We start from the raw sequence: 23,360 nt of genomic DNA, 5'->3' as shown, positions 1-23,360 counted from the left end.
ATTTGGCAAACCATTTTCTGTAAATAATTGGTATGTTATTTTCCACTGATTTTTTTCTTTTGACAGCTGGGTCAATTTTTCTTTAAATATTAAGTCATCAGTATTACTGAATGCTATTTAATGGTTTTAAATCAGGGTAAGATCTAGAAAAATTGTGCCTAATAGAGGTAATAACTAGCTGGTAGGCTTGAGAGCCAGTAAAACTAGTGATAAATAGTTTGGGCTCTGGATTCTGAGAAATGGGGGTTCTAAATACATCTTTACCACTGTGTAGTCTTGGAAAGTTTGTTGACCTGTCTGAGCCTCTGTGGAATGGGGATAGATTTTTATCAACAAATAATAAATATACTAAGCCTTTACTATGTACTGGGAACTATACTATGTTTTGGACAATAATAGTACCTTCTGTCATAAGATCATTGGAGAATTTAATTAGAATGCATGTAAAACACTTAGCAGAGTACTTAGAACAAAAGTGATCAATAAATTTTAGCTCTTATTATTAAAATATTTCAAATACATTTTAAAAAGTCCTCTAAGAGTTAAAATTGTTTCAGGGAGTAATTATATATCTGGGATATGTCATTAAATTACATTAATCCTATGTGTTTGTTTGTTTGTTTTTAATTGGCATGAAATTCTTATATTTTAAGGCTGATTTTAAAAACTAGTAGTTGGTTTAACAGCTTTGAAAACAAGTATAAATGATATTAATGCCAACATTAATGTTTGCTTTAGGAGAAGTTTTAATGTGCATGTGTAAGTGAACCAACACTATATTCTGTTATCTTTCAAGTAATATATGGACCACTGATAATAGTTAGGGAAGCAGTTATATTAGGAAATAAATAAATGTGGTTTATTAAAGTACAGAACTATTATATAATGTTCAGGTAATCCAGGAAATATTTAGACCTACAAAATACCTAGAAAAGCTCTTTTTAATAGTATAAAAATACAGTAGACTTACCCTCTGTGACAGTTAATTTTACAAAATTAATGTATTCAATTTTCCTGTTAAATTACCATTATACCTATGGCTAGTTAAGAATTGATAATACTAAGTTCTGAATTTAATTAAAAAAATATTTCCTCCTTTCTTTCTAATTTTCCATCTTTCTTGAAATACAGGTGAAGTTCTTTCCAGACACTTTATACATATACACATATATACATATACACACATGTATTTATTTCTTCCTTTGATTTTAATAAGTGATAGATGGGGAGGGGAATTGGTCTGCCTTAGATCTATAATTCTTATAGTATCATTATAAATCTTACAACATCACTTATGACAGTCATAAACATTCAGAATATTGAAATGTGTTCATTTCCCTTCCAGAGCCAAAAAAAAAAAAAAGACATTTAATGCATTCATTATAGTTTATCTGAAAGCTTTTCAGCGAAGAGGAAAAAATTTTTGTTGTTTAAAAGTTTGGTTAATTATAGCATCTTATAATAGCTTATTAGTTAATTAAGATTTTAATGTGTTTTTGTGGTAAAATTTTTATTCTAACAGTCTTTGTGACTTGTGGCATTTGATCTGTGTATGTAAGCATAGATTACTTTAAAAATATTAACTACAACTGCCAACAATTGAGTACTTACTCTCTACCAGGGAGTTTTCCAAAGGTATCAAAAGTATCAAGTCAGCTAATCTTCACAACAGCCCTCTGAGGTGGGTGCTATTACGTCCCTTTCTCAGATGAGGAAACTGAATCACCAGAAGGTTAATTTACCCAGAATTACTCAGATAGTATTACAGTCAGGATTCAAGAATTTGTGCACTAATCTTTACTTAATTGCCCTCTCCCCAAGATTTTACAGTCAGGTTAACTATTTGAACAATATACATGTATAGTCATCATATTAAAAAACAACAACAACGGAACAAAGTATTGAACATTTGCTAGGCTCTATAATTAGTATTAGGTGATTGTATTAGGCTGTACAGGAAGGGTGTCATCATTAACAGATGGCTAGGCATTAGCACTACTAGAAATGGTAGTCAAGATTTTGAAACCTGAGATTAAAAAATATCTGAGTTAATTAATCTTGTTTTTGCTTGTTTTTCAGTAGACTTTCAATAATACTGGTTTGATTTTGATAAATCAGCATTTATTATGACAGTAGATCTTGATGAGCAGTACGGTAGTCTCAACTGTAGTCTGATTCGGTGATTATTTTTAAAATACATGTAGCTAAAATCTGCTAGAATGTTCATGTAAGATTAATTTTATCTTCTTTTTTTTCCCTTTAGTAAAATAAAACAGGGTCTGTTACCTAGCTTGGAAGATTTGCTCTTCTATACAATTGCAGAAGGACAAGAGAAAATACCTGTTCATAAATTCATTACAGTAAGTTTTTATATTTTTCTGTCTTAATTTTTTTAAAGTCAGTAATACTGAATCAATAATATGGTAATATTGAAATGTAGTCTTAAAGGTCATCTGAAATGTAGATTCTGACTGACACTATTTCTCTTATTTTCAAATTTTCATCGTGTTCATTTCAAGGTAATCAGTGAAAGAAAATGAAAGAAACAATGAGAATGTCCAGAAAGTGGGTAATAGTGACACTAAAATGCCATATACATATTCAGGTCTTGGGTAGAAGTTTTTATATACAGGAATTAAAAACTTGTATTTGGAATAAGCATATACATTATTTGCACTTTATATTTACAAACTCTTATTTTTTTAAAAACAGGCACTCAAATCTACAGGATTGCGAACGTCTGATCCCAGGTTGAAAGAGTGTATGGATATGTTAAGATTAACTCTTCAAACAACATCAGATGGTGTCATGCTAGACAAAGATCTTTTTAAAAAGTAAAAAAAATTTCTGCCAAACCTTTAATGGTGATTTGCTATGCTATATGGTGTTTTTTCTTTTAAAAGAAAATTGCATCTTTGAAGGCCAGCGCTTCCTGTGTAACTGAAAAAAAAAGGGGAAGGGTGTTTATAAACATCAATTGTTTGGAACAACCTGGTGTACATTAAGGTTCTATAATACACTGAGGCTAAGACTATACTTTGAAACTGTTCTGAGGAAATGTAGCCACAGATCTTTATTGCATTCAGTTTGAATAGAGCACACTGTTTGTCCTATCATGGCTTAAATTAATCTTTAATTCATCTGCATATCTTGCAGGCTTTCTCAGTATGTTCTGTTTCTTGCCTACAAGGTGACTTAGATGACATCATAAAATGAGAAGGCTTCTTTCAGGCAGTGTATATTCCTCAGATTTACATATCTCATTTGTCTGCTTCTTTCCTCTCTTCAGACATATTACTACATAGGCTTTTGGCTATTTGGGATTTTTTTCCAGATTATTTAAAAACTTAATGCAGACTTTGGATATTAATGCCTTGATTTGGTTGTTGAGAATATTAATTTTGACCTTCTTATATTTGGCTATCTTTATTATTTCTCTTCATTAATGTGCTTCTACTTGTCTGATTGCTTAATGATTTAATAGATAGCATGTTTGTCATCGATCCCAAAGAGATGAACTATTAAACTACTAAACTTAGGTAAAAACTAGTATAAAACTGTAAACACTACTGTAAGACATTGGCTTTTTCTAGACCATAGGCTTAGGTTGGGATAGATCCAAAAAGTTCCAGCATCTGCCTTGAAAGTTTATTTGGATGTATGTATTTTTATTAACTTTTTCTTTTATTGTCTTTTGGGGGCTAGATGATTTGTTCTTAGATATCTCCTGGGAATGTCCTAGAGTAATAAGTCATCTGAAGATAAAAGTATTTAGCTGAGACCCTCCCAGGTATCTTGGCATACTGTGAAGCACTGCTGACAGTTTGGCTTTTTATCTTTTCACCACAAGGTTCTTGATTCTGTTAATTCAGCTGACCTTATGAAGTATAGATTTAGGTCCACGTTGGAATTGGTGTTAGGAATTGTGACTCTTCAGAACCTGTTTCTTTGTGAAGAGAAGGAAATTTCTAGTTAACTGTGCTTTTGCAGTAAAGATTATTTTACTTTTAGTGTTCATGAACTGTGCAAAGTATCTTGATTATGGTGCTTTTTAGGGAGTTATTTTAGTGTATCTGAAAGTGAAGTTGTCAAAGAGATGGTAGGTAGATTTGTTGATAATGGGTATGAGGAATTGCTTTGGAATTCCTAAGTGAAAGCAGTATTTTATACCTTTGTAATACTGGTTAAATTTTTTTTGTGCTTCATAAACATATTGCTGTGTTTAAATATGAAATTAAAAGTGACTTAAATATACTGATTATGAAGTCAAAAAACAGAATCATAAAATTTCTACCCGTAAGTATATTTTAAAAATAATAATTAGCATTATTTAAACACTGATCCTTTTTTTTTTTTTTAATTGATGATTGTAATATAGGCAGTTCCCAACATGACAAAGCTTAGTGGTACATGTGAGGAGGCAGTGGAAAAGTTTATATTTATAGGTATATGATTTCTCTTCCTCCCTGGAATGAGGTGATTCAAAACCTCTGACTATTAACCTTTTCAGGTCACCTGGAAAGGTGATTGCTCCAGAGAAGTTTTTTTCTCTGTTTTCAAAATAAGTTTTCTAGTTAGTGTTGCCAGAAATAAATTTATCTCAGCTCCGTGTAGGTGGGAAGAAGGTGTTACAGTGGAATCTTTTTTCCCAGAGAAGTGATTCATAAAGGTGGAAAGATTTGGTTGAAGTCAATATGTTGATATTTTACCTAAAATACATTGTTGGTTAATATATTTAGCCTTTGATGGTAATCTGAGAAACAACTTTTATGTAGAACATTTTTTTAAATGGGAAAATGAATTCTAAGCATACCTTTTGGAGCATAATCTGTTTGAAAGTTGGAGACTGCCTGTACCCATCTAGATAGTGAATTGTTTTTAATGATAATATCTTTAAAAGAAGTAGAAATTTGTGTTGAAAAGGAATGCCTTAAAAAAAAAAAAGAAAAGAAAAGGAATGCCTTACTTATTCTTGCATTTTTAGCCATATAAACAGTAGAACTATTTTTATGTGTGATCATAATTTTTTCATCTTATATGTTTTGGAGGAAAGTGAATGGTAGTTTTTGAATTTGTTTATTGTTTTATTTTTCTTAAAAAATTCATATCCACTATGTTATTCTACTAATGAAAAATTATATGTGAGATATTTTATAAAACCGTTATGTGCATTACAGTTGTTAATCACAAACATTTAAGTAAAGAAGGAAGGAAAAATTATTATTACGAGTTTACAGTTAAGAAAACTGAACAAAGCATGAGAAAGATGTGACTTGCTGAAAAGCATAAGCAATTCCTCATCAGCTCATTTTATGTGACTTCTGATTTTCTAATTAGGTTCATAAAATCTATGTTAAAGTAACTTCCAAGAAAAACATTACTATTTGGAATGTTCATCAGTGTGGCACTAGGCACTCTTCTGAGTGGTAAGATTTCCTTGGTTGGGCACAGTAATTCACCGGGGAAGACTGTTAGCATAGCTTTACCAGCATCTTCTGATAGAGCAGAAACATCCCAGTTTCACTGACTGTACAGTTTTGTTAATGATAAAGCCTCCTTTTAAAAGTGCTGATTAATTTTGAATAGTTAAATAGTGGGTTAGTGGTAGGCTAATAATTTCTGCTTGTTTGGCAGTCCTCATATTTTCTCATGTAATACTTCTTGAAAAAAGGGGGGTGTAGATTTGATTTGATATAGATATAGTGATATAAGATCAGGAATTGTCTTTTCGACTGAGAATACGACTTACAGCTCTCATGTGCAAGTTGAATTGCTATTTGACGCATATTATAAATATTAAGTCAGTGGCAAAACTTAATACTTTTAGGTTAACATTGAAATTATCAGAAAACATATCAAAGTGTATTGAAGTAAATATTTATCTTTTGAATGTCAATTATTTTTATGTCTGAAGGTTAATAGAAATTAGGACTATTAACTTTTACATGTTGTAATTGGGACACGTCTTTATCACTGAAAATAATCTATTTTACTTTAAATCAGTGTTTAATTTTATGTTGACTGAGTATATGTTCTGGATTTTTATTAATAGTTAAAATATGATATTTGGCTTTTTAATTTTGATTTGATGTTTCATTTAGAACAACTGGAATTAAAATACTGAGAGAACAATTTAAAATACTGAGATATAGAAATTTATCATTTACCTATGGACTGAAAAAGAAATACTGAGAGTGCTTGCTCCTCCATCTCTCCTTTAATAATTGGTGCACATTAGTTACTTGCAAGTTACATACAGAGTTTTCTTATCTGTAAAGTGGGAAATCATCTCAAAGTATTCATGTTTTAAGGGTTAAGCAGGATAAGTAGTACTTGAAACAGTACTTTTTAGTCTGTCTGGGCTTAGTCTTAAGTTGGTGTTATGGCTTGATGCTCACATCTGGAAAGTCTTACTTTATCAAGTAAGTATTCTATTACGAAATTTCTGAGACTCTCTTAAGAAGATGGACTTAGAGTATATGGTTGACTGCTATCTATTTACAAAACTCTTCTTTAAGGTTGTATTGATGAATTGATTTTCTGGCTTATATCTTTTTTAAAACAAAGCAGACCATTGGTTCACATCATTAGATTTCATGCTCTCCCATCCACATGATTTATCATACCTTTTAAATGGTTTATAACAATGAAACATTTTAATTCTTAATGTATTACGTATCTTACAGGGAATAGAATAATGTAGTTTAACATTTTTGGTGATTCAGATAATATAAAATTACTGTACTTCTATACATAATTTTTAAAAATTATACATTATTTTTATAAGCATTTTAATAAGTATTTCTTTAAGAGACAGTCTGACTAAACAAAGTTGATATTTCCATTTTTTTAGCTTAGAAATGCAAATTTTTCAAAATGTAATTCAGGAAAAATATGTTAAAATACAAAATGTTTAGTTTTTTGTCAAATACTAGTAATAGTCATATAGAAACTAAGGGATATATATTATTGAAGTCTGGTTTTTGTTAACCAAATGTCATGCTGAATGCTTATCAACTCTGGTAGGGTAAAAATCTTGTTTTTAGATGGTCTTGATACTTTACCTGGTGGAATACTCTGCTGTTTTAAACTTTGGCATAATTTTTAGGCTATCTAATTTGTTTCTTTAACTTGTTCAACAGCTTACAAGCAATTACATGAAAGGCTACTTGAAGGAAAGAGAATAATGTAGAAGGAGTATAATTTATAGAATTTAGTTTGTTATGTAAAATGATGAGTTTCTCTATTGTTTGAACATTCTCCTAATTAATATTGTTACTAGCAAGTACTAATATTTAAAAAGTACTAGTCTGTTAATTTTTTTCTCATATTCCACAGATGTGTTCAAAGCAACATTGTTTTGTTGACACAAGCCTTTAGAAGAAAGTTTGTCATTCCTGACTTTATGTCTTTTACTTCACACATTGATGAGTTATATGAGAGTGCTAAAAAGCAGTCTGGAGGAAAGGTAACATTTTTGATGTGACTATTTTCCTAAACCAGTTAATTAAATTCAGCTCAACTTGAGGTATAGAGAGTAAAATTGTGTAGTTTTGTGTTTTGCTAATTAAGAAATTTAAGTTAAGTGAAGCCACTGGATTAAGTGCTTTTAAAATATTTAATTTAATTGTTATTTTAGCTAAAAAGAAATCTAAATTTAAGAATTCTTTGTGATTTTTGAAATGATTAGCATGGCTTTTAAATTTTTAATTAATAAGTAACTTATTGGAAATTTCTGCAGATATAATACCTTTGAATATTAAATAAAGTGTTTCTAGTTTTTAAATTCTCCACATAAGGGCTACTTTATTTATTCTTCGTATTGAAAGTTTTTAGATAATGAAACACTGTCAGCATGACCCTGATTAAAAAAATTCTCTATTCCTTTCCCTTAAAAAAAAAAAGTCAGGTCCTAGCTCCTATTTCAGACTGCTTTATTAGGAAGAGAGGCACTGAAAAATGGAATGATGGAGATTGAGAGAAGTCATTTAGATCTCACTTACAATCCTCAGAAGTCTGTTGTGCCCTTAGTTTTTATGAATATTGTTATAAGAGATAGACTACAAAGCCACCGAGTGCTATAAAATAACTATTCATTGGTGGAAGCTAAATTGAGATAATTTTTTTGGTAGAAGAAAATACTATTTGCCTAGATTATATCTATTAATTTCTTTCCAATGTTTTGGATAGGTTGCGGATTATATTCCTCAGCTAGCCAAGTTCAGTCCTGATTTGTGGGGTGTGTCTGTTTGTACAGTAGATGGACAGAGGTAAGTTTATTTCAGACTAATCAAAACCAACTCTAAATCTTAAATTTTGCGTAACTGTGAACATGAGATAGAGGGGAACAACTTCTGTAATGGAAATTAGCCCCATAACATGACATAAATTCAAAAAGGTAAAGAAGTTTAGATTTTAGTTTAATTTAAGAAGCTCAACTGAAACAATAACCATACACTAAATTTTATGAGGCATTTCATCTCTCTTATTCACAGTTGTAGTCTTGTTATTTGAATGTTTTTTGTACAAGGACCTGCAATCATGAATTTATTTAGGAAGAGTAGACTTGGCAAAATAGGACATTGTTTACTAGTGAATTGACCACCAATAAAATTAGTTCCCCTTTCTTGGCTTACCATTGGTTACCCATCCTGTCATTATCTTTGTTCCTCTTGCTGCTGATATGATTAGAATCATAGTTAACACAATATAACATAATATAGTCTATTGCTCATCAGTCATTTGCAAAGTGAAAAGTCAGTTGCAAAACATTCAGGACTTCATGAAGTCCATGAAAGCAATCTTTGGGATGTGCTCACGCTGCAGGCATAACCACTGACATATGAGAATCTAGCAAAATTATGAAAGGGATAATGATGTGAGAATACTTCACGGAGAATGATTTGATTTAAAAAGTCAATTAAGAGAGGCCCTTCAAAAAATGGATAAAGTTCTGAAATTCTTTTTTAAGAATGACTGTTAATGCTGTAAGTCAGACATGAAGATTTCTTACTGGATTGCAATTTGGTTTTGTCAGTCAAAAAAATTATGCCAAAAAAGAAAAATCAATATTTTTTTACTCATTTGAAGACTTTGGCTCAGAGGTATAATCTTTCTGGTTTTTTTGATTTTTAGTAAGATCATTATTACTTTTCTCAATAAAATATAACTTACATAGAAATGTATACTACTCCCAAGTGTGTATAGCTTGATGAATTTATATCAGAGATATAATTTTATCCTAAGTTTTATTAAAACTACAAATCATTTAGCCATATAATTTTAGATTTTATTTTTCAGGATAATGTCCCAATTAAAACGTTTTCCACTCATTTATTAAATTTTAATCTCTTATCTAAGTGATCTTATTTTTCACTACTTATCCTCCTAAAGTATTTACACTACAAAACATGGTTGAGCTCATTGATTCTTACAACAAAGGAATCTGAGGCCCAGAGTTTGTATCAAACTGGCAGAGGTGAAACTAGCACCTAGGTCTCTTAACTTTTTTAGTCCGTTGTTTTCTCCATTATGAAAGGCTTTTACAACTTCATTTAGGCCTTTGAAATGCACTTAAACACTTATGCGTTGAATTAAATGTTGGGTGCCATGAAAGGATACAGGTGTATGAAAAGACATGGCGTGTCATTATGGAGCAAATTCCAAAAGGGAGTGATATTCCTATTTTTTTGTATTTGGAGGAAATGGTTTATAGTGTAGTGGAAATTGTTATATTTGGAGGAAATTGTTATCACCTAATGCTTACACATGCTTTTTTTTCTTCTTGAACATACTTTGTGAGTAAAATGGTTCTCTTTGTGTAGTTTTCTAATCTAGAGAATTCTTAACTTTGGACTAGAACATACGTATTTTTTAAATTCAAAGTTTTTTAACTAAGACTTTAGTCAGGCTTTGATTAAAATGATTGCCAAGTTGAATTGGAAATTATTTATAAATTTGATAGGAAAAAATGTATTTTTGATATGTATACATATTTATTTATATTCTATCATATACTCAGAAGTCAGGTGACCATTTGATGTATCTTTACCCTCTGATCTCTCCATTAACCTCTGTTTGCTCAGGGGTAGTTATTATAGTGCCCAGTTTCACTGTGACTGAGTTTCACTCTGAATGAATGAGTGCCTAAAATGTACTGGGGCATTGTTCAGGGCACCTGGGATGCTTCAGCAAATAAAACAGAGATCTGCCTTGTGAAGCTTACATTATAATGGGATTGGTCAGTTTTTCCTTTTTCATACCTATTCTCTACTTCATGTGCATCCCAGTTCGGTAACATATAAAGCTTTCTTTTTGTTCTGTTGTTTACCTACATAGTGATAATGATTGCCATTTGTGCCAGCTTTGTCAGGTTTATGAGACTGAATGCTGTTTCTTTTAATGGGGCTAAAATTGTGAATAGATATTGTTCACAAGATGAGGCAGTTATAGATAGGGTCTCAGAATCGTATTGAATCTAAACTGAGCTCCATTTAAAAACTACTACAGTTTAGCATGATTAAAGCTATGAGTAAAAGAATAGTGACTAATTTCTAAAAGGGCTAGCTCATTTTATGTGACTGAATACAGGTGGGAGCAAGGAGGGTCATACCCTCTTACCCTCAGAGGCAGTTTATCGCATTACTTATTTATTATCTAATTTTGAACCATTCTATTATTACCTGAGTACCTTAAGGTATTTGCCTTTGTATTGTAGTATCCCTCTTAAAATAAACATACTTGTATTTATTCTTTAATATCCAAGTAAACTTGTTGAATTATGGGGAAACTATTGAAGTTAGAATTAAAATATAAATAACAACTCCAATTATTGTTACGTTTTTTCCCAGTTGATCTTATTTTTTTAAATCTACTTTTAAATAGACATTCTATTGGAGATACCAAAGTTCCATTTTGTCTTCAGTCCTGTGTAAAACCTTTGAAATATGCCATTGCTGTTAATGATCTTGGAACAGAATATGTGCATCGATACGTTGGGAAAGAGCCAAGTGGATTAAGATTCAACAAACTATTTTTAAACGAAGATGGTAAGAATTAAAGCTCTTGTTAAACCTATGTTCAGTTAATATAATACAGTGCTAAATTCCTGAGTTTTTTTTGTGATCTTTTTTCCTACAGACTTAGTGTCAACAGAATGTACATGGCAAAAAAATGTATTACTTAGAATGTTAAATTCATTTATCCCAAGACCATTTTTTGTTGTTGTTGTTTCTGAAATACTTCTTCACATTCAAATTCCTCTATTTGTTCATTCCTACTCTTTAAAGATCTCTCTCAAAACCGGTCAGTTCACCAGAAACACCCAGTTTATTATTCTGCTTTGTCTTTTTTGGGAAATTTTTAATTTTTCTTATAAAATGTTTAATTTTGTTAGAACAAAAATATTAATTCTTTCCATATTAAATTTAGATGCCAGTGAGTTTATTAAACAAGGTGCTTCTGTATATGATATCCTTATTGAAGTTGCTAGTTTATAATAAGCTCCGTAAAATCAAATGTAGCATCAGGACAGAAAGATTATGGTAAAGTAAGTAAGAAAATGCAATTGCCCTCAAAACAAATAGGAAGAAAAGCAAGAAAATACTAGTTTTATAACTTTATTAAAAAAATAATGAAACAATAATGAGTATAAGCCACATTTCATTTTTTATCCAACAGAAAGAAAAAATACAAAAGTATGTCTCACAACAATTACTGCAACTAGTAAATTCCTTCACTCTTGTTTTCTTTAATTCTATCTTAACTCATCACACAATGAGGAACCCAGCGTATGCCTGAAAGATTAAAAAATAGAAATTAACCTATAGGTTGGTGTTTAGATTTAAAACCTCTGCCAGATAGAAGTACTAATTACCTTTGTTCTCCCCTTTTCTTTTGGATTCCTGTAAAGTATTAAGACTTGTTAGTTACCCAACTATTTAACACAAGATATTTCTTTCAAATACCAAATGTTATGAAAGAGAAAAAACAAAAATGCTCACCAACTCAACCAGAGCTACCATAAAACCTTTTTGTTATGGAAGTTCTCAAATACATATAATATACAAAAGTAGAAAGAACAGAATATAAGCATGTATGTATCCATCATTTAGCTTCATGATTACTAACGTATAGAAATAATCACACCCAGCACCCCCCCACTACACTCCACTGAATTATCTTAAAGCAAATCCCAGACATTGTAAATTTATAAAGTGAAATCTTACTTCCTGCTCCCATCTTCTCTCCAGCCCACTTTCCAGTGATATGAGATGCCTAAAATGACCAGTTTTTAGAGTAGGTGATTAAACTATTTCTGTGGGTTTCACAAAAATTCTAAAAAGTATGAATGTTTTTGATTTTCTTAAAAAAAAAAACTACTTAGATTTACACATGAAAATGAGGTATTTCTTTTTCCAGGTAATTTTTATATAAATCAAGGCTTTAGAATATTGTAATGATAAATTACCATTAATATGAATATAATAAATAGATAAAGAAATTATAGTAGTTACTCTTTTATTATCAGTTTAAAAATGCTTTACAGCATGAAAAGTTTTAGCCCTATGGTGGGGAGTTGGCTAATACTTTCTATCATTATAAATAAGGAAATAAGTTACTTGATGGAGATGTCAATTTTGGATATCCTCATTAAGTCTTTTCCACCTTAAAAAAATTAAATATTTTTTAGCCTTCTTCCCCTGTATTGTTAACATGGGCCTTGGTTCTTAAGTGTCTTATCTAGCTAATATTAAAGGATACAGAAAACAATTTACCTACATCTAATACATGGAAAAAGAAGGCAAGCTCAAGTGCTGCATACTAATTATATTATCTTACTGCTAATATGTATATATCTTATATATTATATTATCTGTGTAATTGACAGAAGCCAAAATGTATGTGTTGGTTTATATGTGTAGAGGATTCAAAAAAGAAGTTGAGTTGAATTAATTTACATGAGAAGACAGGACTGAATTGTATTAGGAAGAACAGTTTGGGTGGTTGGGTAAGGGGGTACACTGCAGGATTAAACAACATATTAATTTTTATATGGTGATGTAAAATTCCACTTTAATACCTAAAATATAAATATCTGTTAAATTGAGCATTAATACTTTGTAGTTCTTTAGTATATGCATTAGCAGACTTTGACTTAGCCCCAGTCATGAACCACATCTTTGAAAGGTTCATATGCTTAGAAATTAGAAAAGCTTTTTCCAGTATAATATGAAAGAACTTTCCACTTGTTTTATTTTCTTAGAGAGAATAAATATTTAAAAAATTGTTCAGTTTTATGCATTCTAGTTTAAAAATGCTTATAAATTTCAGATGTCACCCATGTCCATTTTATCATTATACTAGGTTAATGTATGTCATTACTTCAGATATAGCCTTTATTAATAGCTTAAGTGTTGTTTCTGCTGTCATAAATATTTTTAAATTATAAATTCTAAATGGAACCCTTCAATTCTTCCTTGTAACTACAGCAGAGCAGGAGACAAGTAGATTTCACTTTTAGGCTCAAGTTTTGTACTGCAGTAATGCTAGAGTTTTTAACATCTCTGGTTTATTTCCAAGTGTTCAGATGTCTGGCTTTTGAGTCATAGCAGAGTGAGCAAGCAGTTGCTTACATTTTAAAATTGTGCTGTCATGATGTGAAATGCTTTAGTGTTCTTGGAAGATCTTCTTGAATGTAGCTTATGTAGTATTTGCAGAATATTTATTATTTAGAAAAAGTAAATGTCCCCATACATGTGGTACCATTTGGAATATACACATTACCTCCTAGGGCCCTGAAGTCTAAACCTAATAATGTCAGGAAAAAAGAGAGAAGAAGAAAAGACAGATACATGAATATACGCAAGTACAAGTGTAAACTAATTTAGCACAGCCTGATGTCCATAGTTTGCTTCTGTCTGCGTGTGGTTTTTCTTTCAGATGGATAATATTGGAAAATTTTTGTTTCTTGGCTCCCCATTTGCCATGTGATATTTTTCTGTGGTAACAGTTGCTTTCATTTTGTGTGATCTCAAAGAAAGCAAACTTCTCTTAGCATAATTTGGAATAGGTGAAATCCTGACTGTACTAGTTAGATAGTATACCTGTACTAAGTTTTATTTTAACTTTTGAAATTAGTCATTATCATGGGTAACTCAAAATGTACAGTGTTTAAGGCATACCTAGATACTAAGTCACATTGTTGATCTTATATTGAGGGAAACTGGTGTACTCTAAGTCAATGAAGATTTTTTTAATTAAAAAATTTTAGCAGTTTTATTGAGATACAATTCACCTACCACATAATTCACTCACTCAAAATGTACAGCTTAATGGCATTTAGCATATTCATAGAGTTGTGCAGCCATGACCACAATCAATTTTAGGCCACTTTTATCACACAGAAGGTACCCTGTACCCACCGGTAGTCAGTACCTATTTCTCTTTTACCCTAGGAAACTAGAAATCTACTTTCTGTCTCTATGGATTTGCCTATTCTGGACATTTCATGTAAATGGAATCATATTTGCTTTTATGACTGGTCTATTTAGCGTAATATTTTTAAGGTGCTTTTATGTTGTGGCATGTTTCAGTACTTCATTTTTTATTTCTGAACGATATCCCACTGTATGGATAATAATAATACCACATTTGGTTTATCCACTTAACATTTGGCAGGAAGTTTTGGGTTGTGGGTTGCTTTCTGCTTTTTAACTATTATCGATAATACTGCTGTGAACATTTGTGTACAGGTTTTTGTGTGCACTTATGCTTTTATTTCTCTTGGTTATATACCTGGGAATTGTTGGGTCATATGATAACTCTTTAACAGTTTGAAGAACTTCCTTATTTAGCTATAAGCTCATCTCACAGAAGGTAACTTGCTTAAAATTCAAGGAGACTAGTAATATAGCAATAATAACTTAATGAATTCTGTTAGACTTGTCAGTTTAGGTAAAAAACTTGTTCTATAAGAAGTAAAGTACTACCACAAATAGATTAGGAATTATACTTTCAAATAAATGTTTTCAGTGGCCTAAGAGTTTTATGTTTGGCATTTTGCTATGCTGTGAATGAGAATATACTCAGTTGAGACTTGAAATTCTGTTTGTCCTAAGAGTTAGAAGCAGTACAATTCTGGATGAACTTAAATTTTAAGTAATTTTTTGAATTATATTAGGCATACATCCTTATCAGGAAATACAGAAAGTATAGGAAATACAACTTAAATGCCCTGTAATCTTTTATCCTGTATATGTCACTTGTTAATGTTTGTGTTTTCTTTTTCTGTGTATGTATATACATAAACACAAAAATAAAATATTTTTAAAAAGGAAAATTGAGTCCAAACTAGACATGCTTTTTCCCCGTTGATTTTTTAGTAATAATATTACTTAATTGCTTAAAGATGTGCCAGGGACTTTCTAAACATTTCATTTTTTTAATTCATTCGAGTAGTATGACTCACTGAGGTATTGGTGCTGTTATTACTCCTAGCTTACAGATGGAAAAATTGAGGCACAGTGAAAATCAATTACTTGCCTGGGGTCAAATAGCTAGTAAATGGCAGAGTTAGAAAATTTGATTGTGCTCTTTATTATACTACTATTCACTGCCTTTCTGTACTTGAATCTTTGCCTATATAATTATCATAGCAGCTTCCTAGAAGTGTATTACTGGTTTGGTATGTAAGTGCCTTAAATGCATTCCTCCACTCCAACTTCTCCCTTCCCCACTCCTGCCCCCCAAAGAACTATAACAATGGCTTACATAAAGAAAACAGATACGTTTATGGAAGTACCTGTGCATCACAGAAAATGGTGTCAGGTACTTGAAATAATGCTCTTGCTTTTATATTTTTAGATAAACCACACAATCCTATGGTAAATGCTGGAGCAATTGTTGTGACTTCATTAATAAAGGTAAAATGTTAACATTTCCTTTTAATCTAGTAAAATTTTAAATAGAATGAAAAAGATGAATCTTCATAAAGATGAATCTTACCTATTTATGTGAAACTGTGAAAAGTTTTCTTTCGGTTTTAAATTTATCTTATAGTATAAAGTTAGGATATTTATTTCAAAATGCATGATGTAGTTTCAAGGGCAAAATTAAAAACAGATGACTCATTATAAATTCCAACAGTTACCCTTGACCTGAAGATCTGGCAAAAATTCAAAAAGAAGTCTCTGCTGAATAATAGTCAAAGAAGTTTTTCTTCTTAAAGTTTAAGATTTTTTTCTTACTCTTCTTTTTGGCTCTTCTAAATGAACAGATGTAAACAGAAGTAATAGCGTTTTACTGTTTGATGTTTCTCATCAGCATATGTAGGAACAAATGCTCTGGTACTTTGTTTTACAACAAAGTACATTTACCCTTGACTAGTCTCAAGTCCTTTATACTTTCATGAGCTGTAATCACAATTTTCACTTGAACTTGTTTCCTTGAATCATATATAATAACTAAAATAAATAAACTTATTCCAATTATTAAGTTATATTATTTTCACTACTCTTCTTCGGTTTACATTGTATGTTTTGATTTTTGTTGTTGTTGTTAAGTGTTTGGTTTGCCTTAATAATTGGAAACACTAATGTTATTTTGAAATAAGTATTTGAAAATGAGTCTATTTTGTGATACTGTTTAGTTTTAAATTTCCAAAAAGTTTTATTTCTATTCAATTATGTTTCATTTGTGTTTGGAACATTTATATACTTTCTTCAGTAAACCTGTGCATATGTATTCCATGCTTGAAAAAAACATAACTACATGGCTTTGTATATGCTTTACTGAGGATGGGATACCCTGGTTACACAAAGAATATTTGAACATAAATTATACCCTTGGCCCAATTAATAAAAATTCACCCAATTTGTATACTAGAAATTTTCTCTTAACTTTCTTGAATTTTTTTTGTTCATGAGAAAAAGCCTTTAAAATGAATATAAATGTTGTTATTTTAGGGCAAATGCTTCATGAGCACTGGCCCACTTTATCCTTGTAACTCTAGTGAGGTAGATAGTATAGCCAAGTATTATTTTTTAATGTAACTAGTTTTTTAGGCTAGGAAATTTTCATTTTGCCCATTATAACATTTAGTTATTCATGACTATTTTACATAAGAGAAAAGTTGTCAGTTTGAGGTGAATGACACTATTTGTTTATTATAGAAAATTATAATATGAATATGTGCTAGGCATACTCATGCCTTCAGGTAGCTTACAGCATAGTATAGGATATACACCAGTAAAAGGGCCCTTAACAATGAAATTCAATAAATACTGCGATGAAGGAAAAGCTCATTAATAATTATTCAGCTTGAACAAGTAACTTAAATTAGAAGTAAGGAAAGTTATGGTAATCTCTTGTGTGTGTTAGTGCTTGGTGAGAAAACCACTAGAATGGTTCTGAACCTTTTTGGGGTCTTCCTAGAATATATATTCATATATCATGATTTTATGTAAACTGTAGGAAGTTCACGACCCTTTAAAGCTGATTCATGGATCCCAGTTTAAGAACTCTTAACACTAGAGAAAGATTAACATGGCACACCAATAGTATTTTCATGAAAGGGCATATGTAAATGATTGATAGAAGTCTTGCTTAACTGCATGCAGTTAAACATCTTTTGTTTAATGATTCATAGGCTTAGTATACTACACTGAAATGCTGCACGTGGGAAATGCATGTCTGGTTAATCATATCATTACTTCATTAGTGTCACCACCAGGTTTAGTCACAAGCCATAAACTATACTTTGAGCCACATTAACATGAGTACTTAGAAACAGTTAAAAAAACACACATACACACCATAAGTGTTGCTCAGTGTCTGACTCTACAAACCTTTAACTGAGTCATCTTGTTACAAATTTGATCAGTGATTTTAAATTTATAAAATTTTAAATTTACTGACAAAATTGGAAATGGGCTTTGGGGTATGGTTCATATTTAAGGTGACTTTCCTTGAGTTTTTTTGTTTGTTTTATTTTTAGAAGGTGTTTCACAAGTTTTCGGTCTTTTTTTTTTTTTTTTAATGTTCTTCTCTGTTTTGGAGGGGTAAGCCTGACATACCTCTGTATAAAACTGCCCCAGGATGTAATACTTTTCTTAGACTCTCAAAAAGAAGTTCAAAACTTTCAGAAATACTTATCTGTGATCTCTGCACATTGTATGATCACATCATATTTGTGAATTGGTAGTTGAAGTAGTAAGACCATAGCTGAAGAGGTTTTCAAACCTAGCCCTCTTACTGTATATGTAGATGCAATGAGGAAATGGAATGGATCGTTCCAGTAGCAGTAGAATTGGGCTTGATCTGGGTCTCCCGATTTTCTGTTTGCTGCTCATTAGAATTCACTCTGCCATTTTTATGTAGGTATTTGCTGTTTCTCTTGATAACATTTTGTCTTTACCTAACATAGTTATATTGTCCAATCAGCAGAAATTTTATTTTCTTTCTTTCACCTTTTTTTTATTGAGTTATAGTCATTTTACAATGTTGTGTCATTATTTTCTTAATTTTAACTTATGCGAAAGATAACAATTTGTTTCCTTAAAAGTCAGTTTAATTTTCAGTGAGAATATGTAGTCATTCTTTGGGCACTAGTCAGTGCTTGCTGTCTGTAAGGAACTAGGCTTCTTCTCAAGGAGCTTGTGCTTTGAGTATCTGAAGTGTGGTTATTTTACCATGGCTACTAGGTGTAAATTCTGTGTTTTAGCTTTTAATTGATGACCTTAAGGCTATTTTTTTTTCTTTCAAAATTCAAGACTTTATTATGGTGCTATTAAAACATCCTCCTCATGTTATTCCCCCTCCCACACAGACACACAACTTTAGTAGAGTCTTTAGTAAGACTCTTTGTTTCATAATTTTGTAGTATTGATATTTTTTCCTTGTAGGATTGGTGGTGATCCTCAGGAAATGGGGGAAGAGGCAGAGCAAATGTTCAAAAGGATTAGCAGATTGTGGAAAAAAAGGAGGATTTGGACAGAAGGAACCTGTTGCAATAAATTCTTAACTACTAAACTTGTAGGAATACTCCAATATTTAAAAATTTAAACAAAGCTATATAGGTAAATACCTTCATAAAAACAAATGTCATTTTGTACTTAAAATGCACATGATTTAAAAACCATCAAGGTACTATACTTCCTCTCTTTTTCTCTGTGGTAGCTGCTAAACTCAAAGGAATGCTTTTTGATGCAGTTTGTTTTATTCGATGATGATAATCTGGTTGTTTGCTTTAAAGTAAAGAGTGAAAATAAATTTTGAAAGCACAGTTATTCTGGATGAAATAGCAGTATCTTTACATGATTTTTAGCCTCACCTAGTTTCGGTTTAAAAGTTAGGATCTTGTGATAACTTGAGGGTTAGGGTGGGAAGATGAGAATAACGTTGTAATTATCGCACTTCTACTTTTTTATTTTCAAAAGTAAAGAGTAAGTTGTATTGTCTTCTATGTTTGTCTCTTGATTCTAGTAGTAGTTTCTGGCTTTTGTCATTAGTTTCTGGCTTTTGTCATTTGAAGAAGCTTGATTTTTTTTTTAATCAGAAGTATTTTTGAGTTTATAATATTGAAGCCTTTTTTTCTCTTTTAAAAAAATAAGTATGCTCTATAAAAATCAAGACAAATTTAGTTAATATATATGTAATGCTCAGTTTGGTCGTGTTAGCAATAACCTGTTACACTTTCTTATAAGCCACATTTTTAAGGTGATTTGTGGCTCTGGAGAGCAATGGATGATGCCTTGAACTTGGTAACATTCATAAGAAAGGATTATGTTGGTTTACTTCCTGTTTGTATCAGTTGATGCATATGAGGTTTTTTTTTAAATAAGAGGCAAGTAATTTATTGCCAACAGAATTCACTTTTCTGTTACTTTATTTCTAGGGTTAGTCTATGAAAATACTAGATTTAGAACTTTCCTTTTTTTACTGTAGTATCTATTTTAATCCCATGTATTATTTAGCTTTAAAGCATTTTCTTTGGTGGGATTAGACTAAATGTTTTATAAAATCATTTTTAATTACCTCTTTTTGCCTCTTCTATGTCTTTCCTCTATGATCTCTAATTTTCAATTGGCTTCTACACCATACTTTATGAATGGAATACAGTGATTTACTTACAAAATAACTGTGACTAATGCATTGACTTTAAATGAGTCATTTAATACTAAATTTATTGGCACATGTCCCTGTTAATAGTGATATTTTCACCTGTGTTATGATAGATAATATGTGATTTAGTTCATAAGCATATTGTAAAAACAGGCTATAAAACCACTCCAGTGTAGTTATATTAATTATTTTAATTGCCAGTGTTAAAACTCAGTGCCTCTTTATCAAATTTTTATTCATAAAAGTTTTCCTCAAAGGATTGTAAATTCTTTAATTTGATAGGTATGTTTATTGAAAAGTTAATTTGTATAATTTTCTAATCTCAAGGTCTGGTTACTGACCTTTTCAAACAAACCACATGGTTTGCTTTTTAAAAGTCATTTGATAAATAGATTAGAAACTTTAGTAGATGTATTTTGTCCAACTTTTGGTTTGTTTTCCTACTGTACTTACTATAAATTACTCCAACTTTTTAAAGATTAAAATAACATATCTAATAATGCTTATGCAGTTATTTAAAACTGTAATAAACGTATCCCTGGGCATGGAAATTTTTTTCCGAGAGATAGTGGGGCATTGAGAGTTTTAAGACTGTCAATTTTCAAATCTGTTTCCATATGTGCCGTTATTAAAATTTAACCCACCTTTGGTCTAGGTTTCCTCCCATTTTCCAAAAGAAAGGCATACTTACTGTGTCCTAGATTTTACTATGGTGCGCTGCTTCAGGTTATAAAAACTTCTTGGGCACAGTCAAAAGAGAGTTTTGAAACATTGTAGTCATTGGTATTAAGGATGTGCATCATTGTAATAATCACTAATGACTGGGAACAAGTCATATACCGGATTTCCAGTTTTTTGGTTTCGGCAAAATGGAAAGAGGATCTAATCAAGTTGTTAGTTAATAAGAGTACTAAATGTAATTTTTGAGGATGTTATTTTACTGTGTGACTTGTACATAATGAAATAAATGTCTTAAGAACTGAGCGACATTGCTGTAACAAAACCTTTCCTATTTCCATCTACTCATCTGTCAGCAATATTTCTCAACTTGTAAATCTGTAAAAATTCAAGATAGTAAGAGAGTAAAACTCCTCATTCTAATGATAGAAAATATCCACTGATACATGAACTGATTAAAAATCAATGACTATTTCAAAGGAGAAAGAAAATACCCTAAAGGAGCAGTTTTTAATTATTGTGGAAAATTATTAGCAAATAAACATTTTTCCTTTAACTTTATGTGAAAAATTTCAAAGACATACAAAATAAATTGAATAGTTTAACCAGTCCCCATCAACTCATTCCTGGCTTTAATTTTCATAACATGTGTTCCTTTACTTCTCTGTACCCTACTACTAGAGAAATGACAATTTTTTTCTCTTTTTTACAGGTTGTGTTTTTGCTTTGGTGGCGGGGGGGAGTTATTCTAAGTTATTTTGTATGTGTATGTGTGTTTTTTTCTAACATCTTTGCAAATAAACTTTATACTGTTAATTTTTCAAAATTAAAATTACATGACATCATAACAATTACTAGATCCCATATATCAGTGGAGTACATGAAGAGATTTTCCAAGAGACTACAGAGGCAAATATATTTTGTCAACTTAAATTAAATGCTATTTCCAGGTAGATAATAAAAGAAATATTAATCAAGTGCTTTTACATTTAAATGGGGAAGTTTAGGGGTGAGAGACTTGAGTCAACACAATCATCAGATATTTTATTTTGCCTGTTCACATAACCTGCCTAGGACATTTCAAGTAGTTTACCCAAAATGTTATATAATGGTAGACATTGATAAATATCAGTTGTTCCTTAAAAACAGCAAAGAAGCAAAACCTAATTATAGTTTAATTTAGTAAGCTACAAAGTAGACTAAGAATGTGACCATAGTCAAGAGTTGAAACAGTTTTTGTTTTTTTAAAGCTAAACATGACAGCTAAATAAAGAAAATTTGTATTAGTTTTATAGGCACAAGTCAGAGAATGAAAGTTCAATGTAACTTGTTTATTTTTACATTGATTAATTGTATAACCAGTAATTATCCATGTGACATCCCAATGCAAATGCTGACATCCTTTTCCAAAAGAGTTGTTTTTTTTGTTTTTTTTTTTTTTTTGTGCTTTCTCAAAGGTTGCAAAGGTTTTTGTGGTTTAAATGTTGTTACATATTTTACAGCATTAGGATCTATGGAATATTTTGACAACTGCAACAGTTCAATGAAGTTGGTAATTTCTTCTTTTAATTATTTTTCATTGAACAGCTTTGGAGTTACATTTCTACATTTTGATTTCTGGTGTATTATAAAGAAAGAAAATTTAGAATATGTCAAAGGACGCTTTAGAGAAATACATAGGTAGTCATTACAATATGGCTGTAGCTAAATTATCCTTATCTTGTTTAAACTTCGTTAGTGCCTGATTTTGATGAAATAGTGTGGTGTTCTTTCCAGCTATTGATTGTATATGTGATTGCACATTCTTTCTCAAATAAGTTGATTTGAAAGGTTTCACAGATTATCAGCTACTTGCTAATCCACTTGTAAAGTGGAGACTGAATCTGGCTTTATTTAAATAATACTCTGGTACAGGTTTTCCCCCCATAATACAATTTTAAAGTGTAATGTTTTGGGTTTTTTGAGGGTAAAGTTTAAAAATTTCGCTTTAGTAGTTGTCAAATTACTTTTATTTTAAACCTGTTGTAAAAAGTAGAGATGTATTGTTTCTTTTGGGTGCATATCACCAATTAATACGTTTGATTTCAGATCTACAACTTACTGCTTTGTAAACTTCGCCGAGGTAAAATGAAACCATTTGGCTACTTGAACTGATCTACGTTACATAGGTTTTTCCTATTGACATTTGCAGTAGCTAACATGTGAGAAATAGAAGTGATGAAACAATACATCTTCCATACTCTGAATTGGCTTAATTGGCATAATAGCAAAATGTAGCTAATTTTTTTTAGAGACTGTGAAATATATTTTTAGTTCAAGTATTTTTAAACAAGTGAGATATTAAAGGTAGAGCTTTCTCTACAATAGTAAAATACATCCAAAATGTTTACATATACTAGAATACAAAAAATTAGTTTTGCAATGTAACTCTTTTTCTAACTCTAATACTGGTTTAAGGTTATTTTTAAAATATAACTAGATTGTTCTTAATTGAAAACCATAATTTATTTGTACTTAATTCTTTTCTAAGGGTAAAACTTTATTTTAAGTTCTTTTTAATG

At 30.7% G+C, this 23,360-nt stretch overlaps 1 protein-coding gene across 4 annotated transcripts in view; it reads left to right on the top strand.

Moving 5' to 3' along the window:
* The window catches only part of GLS (glutaminase), a 75,150-nt gene that overhangs the window by 10,020 nt on the left and 41,770 nt on the right, over positions 1–23,360 (top strand). For 3 of the 4 annotated variants that reach the window (XM_072961581.1, XM_072961583.1, XM_072961584.1), the window contains exons 2-7: positions 2,264–2,360; positions 2,713–2,834; positions 7,339–7,468; positions 8,191–8,270; positions 10,885–11,048; positions 15,865–15,923. In XM_072961581.1, coding sequence (XP_072817682.1) covers positions 2,264–2,360; positions 2,713–2,834; positions 7,339–7,468; positions 8,191–8,270; positions 10,885–11,048; positions 15,865–15,923 — 652 coding nt within the window. Of the gene's footprint in view, positions 1–2,263; positions 2,361–2,712; positions 2,835–7,338; positions 7,469–8,190; positions 8,271–10,884; positions 11,049–15,864; positions 15,924–18,913; positions 22,922–23,360 lie in introns of those variants that run through there. The other variant, XM_006207284.4, reaches the window with a different exon arrangement.

Source organism: Vicugna pacos, chromosome 5, assembly GCF_048564905.1.
Source record: "Vicugna pacos chromosome 5, VicPac4, whole genome shotgun sequence".
Taxonomy (NCBI): Eukaryota; Metazoa; Chordata; class Mammalia; order Artiodactyla; family Camelidae; genus Vicugna; species Vicugna pacos.
The sequence above is the reverse complement of the archived record's forward strand: the minus strand, read 5'-3'. Positions and strand labels throughout refer to the sequence as shown.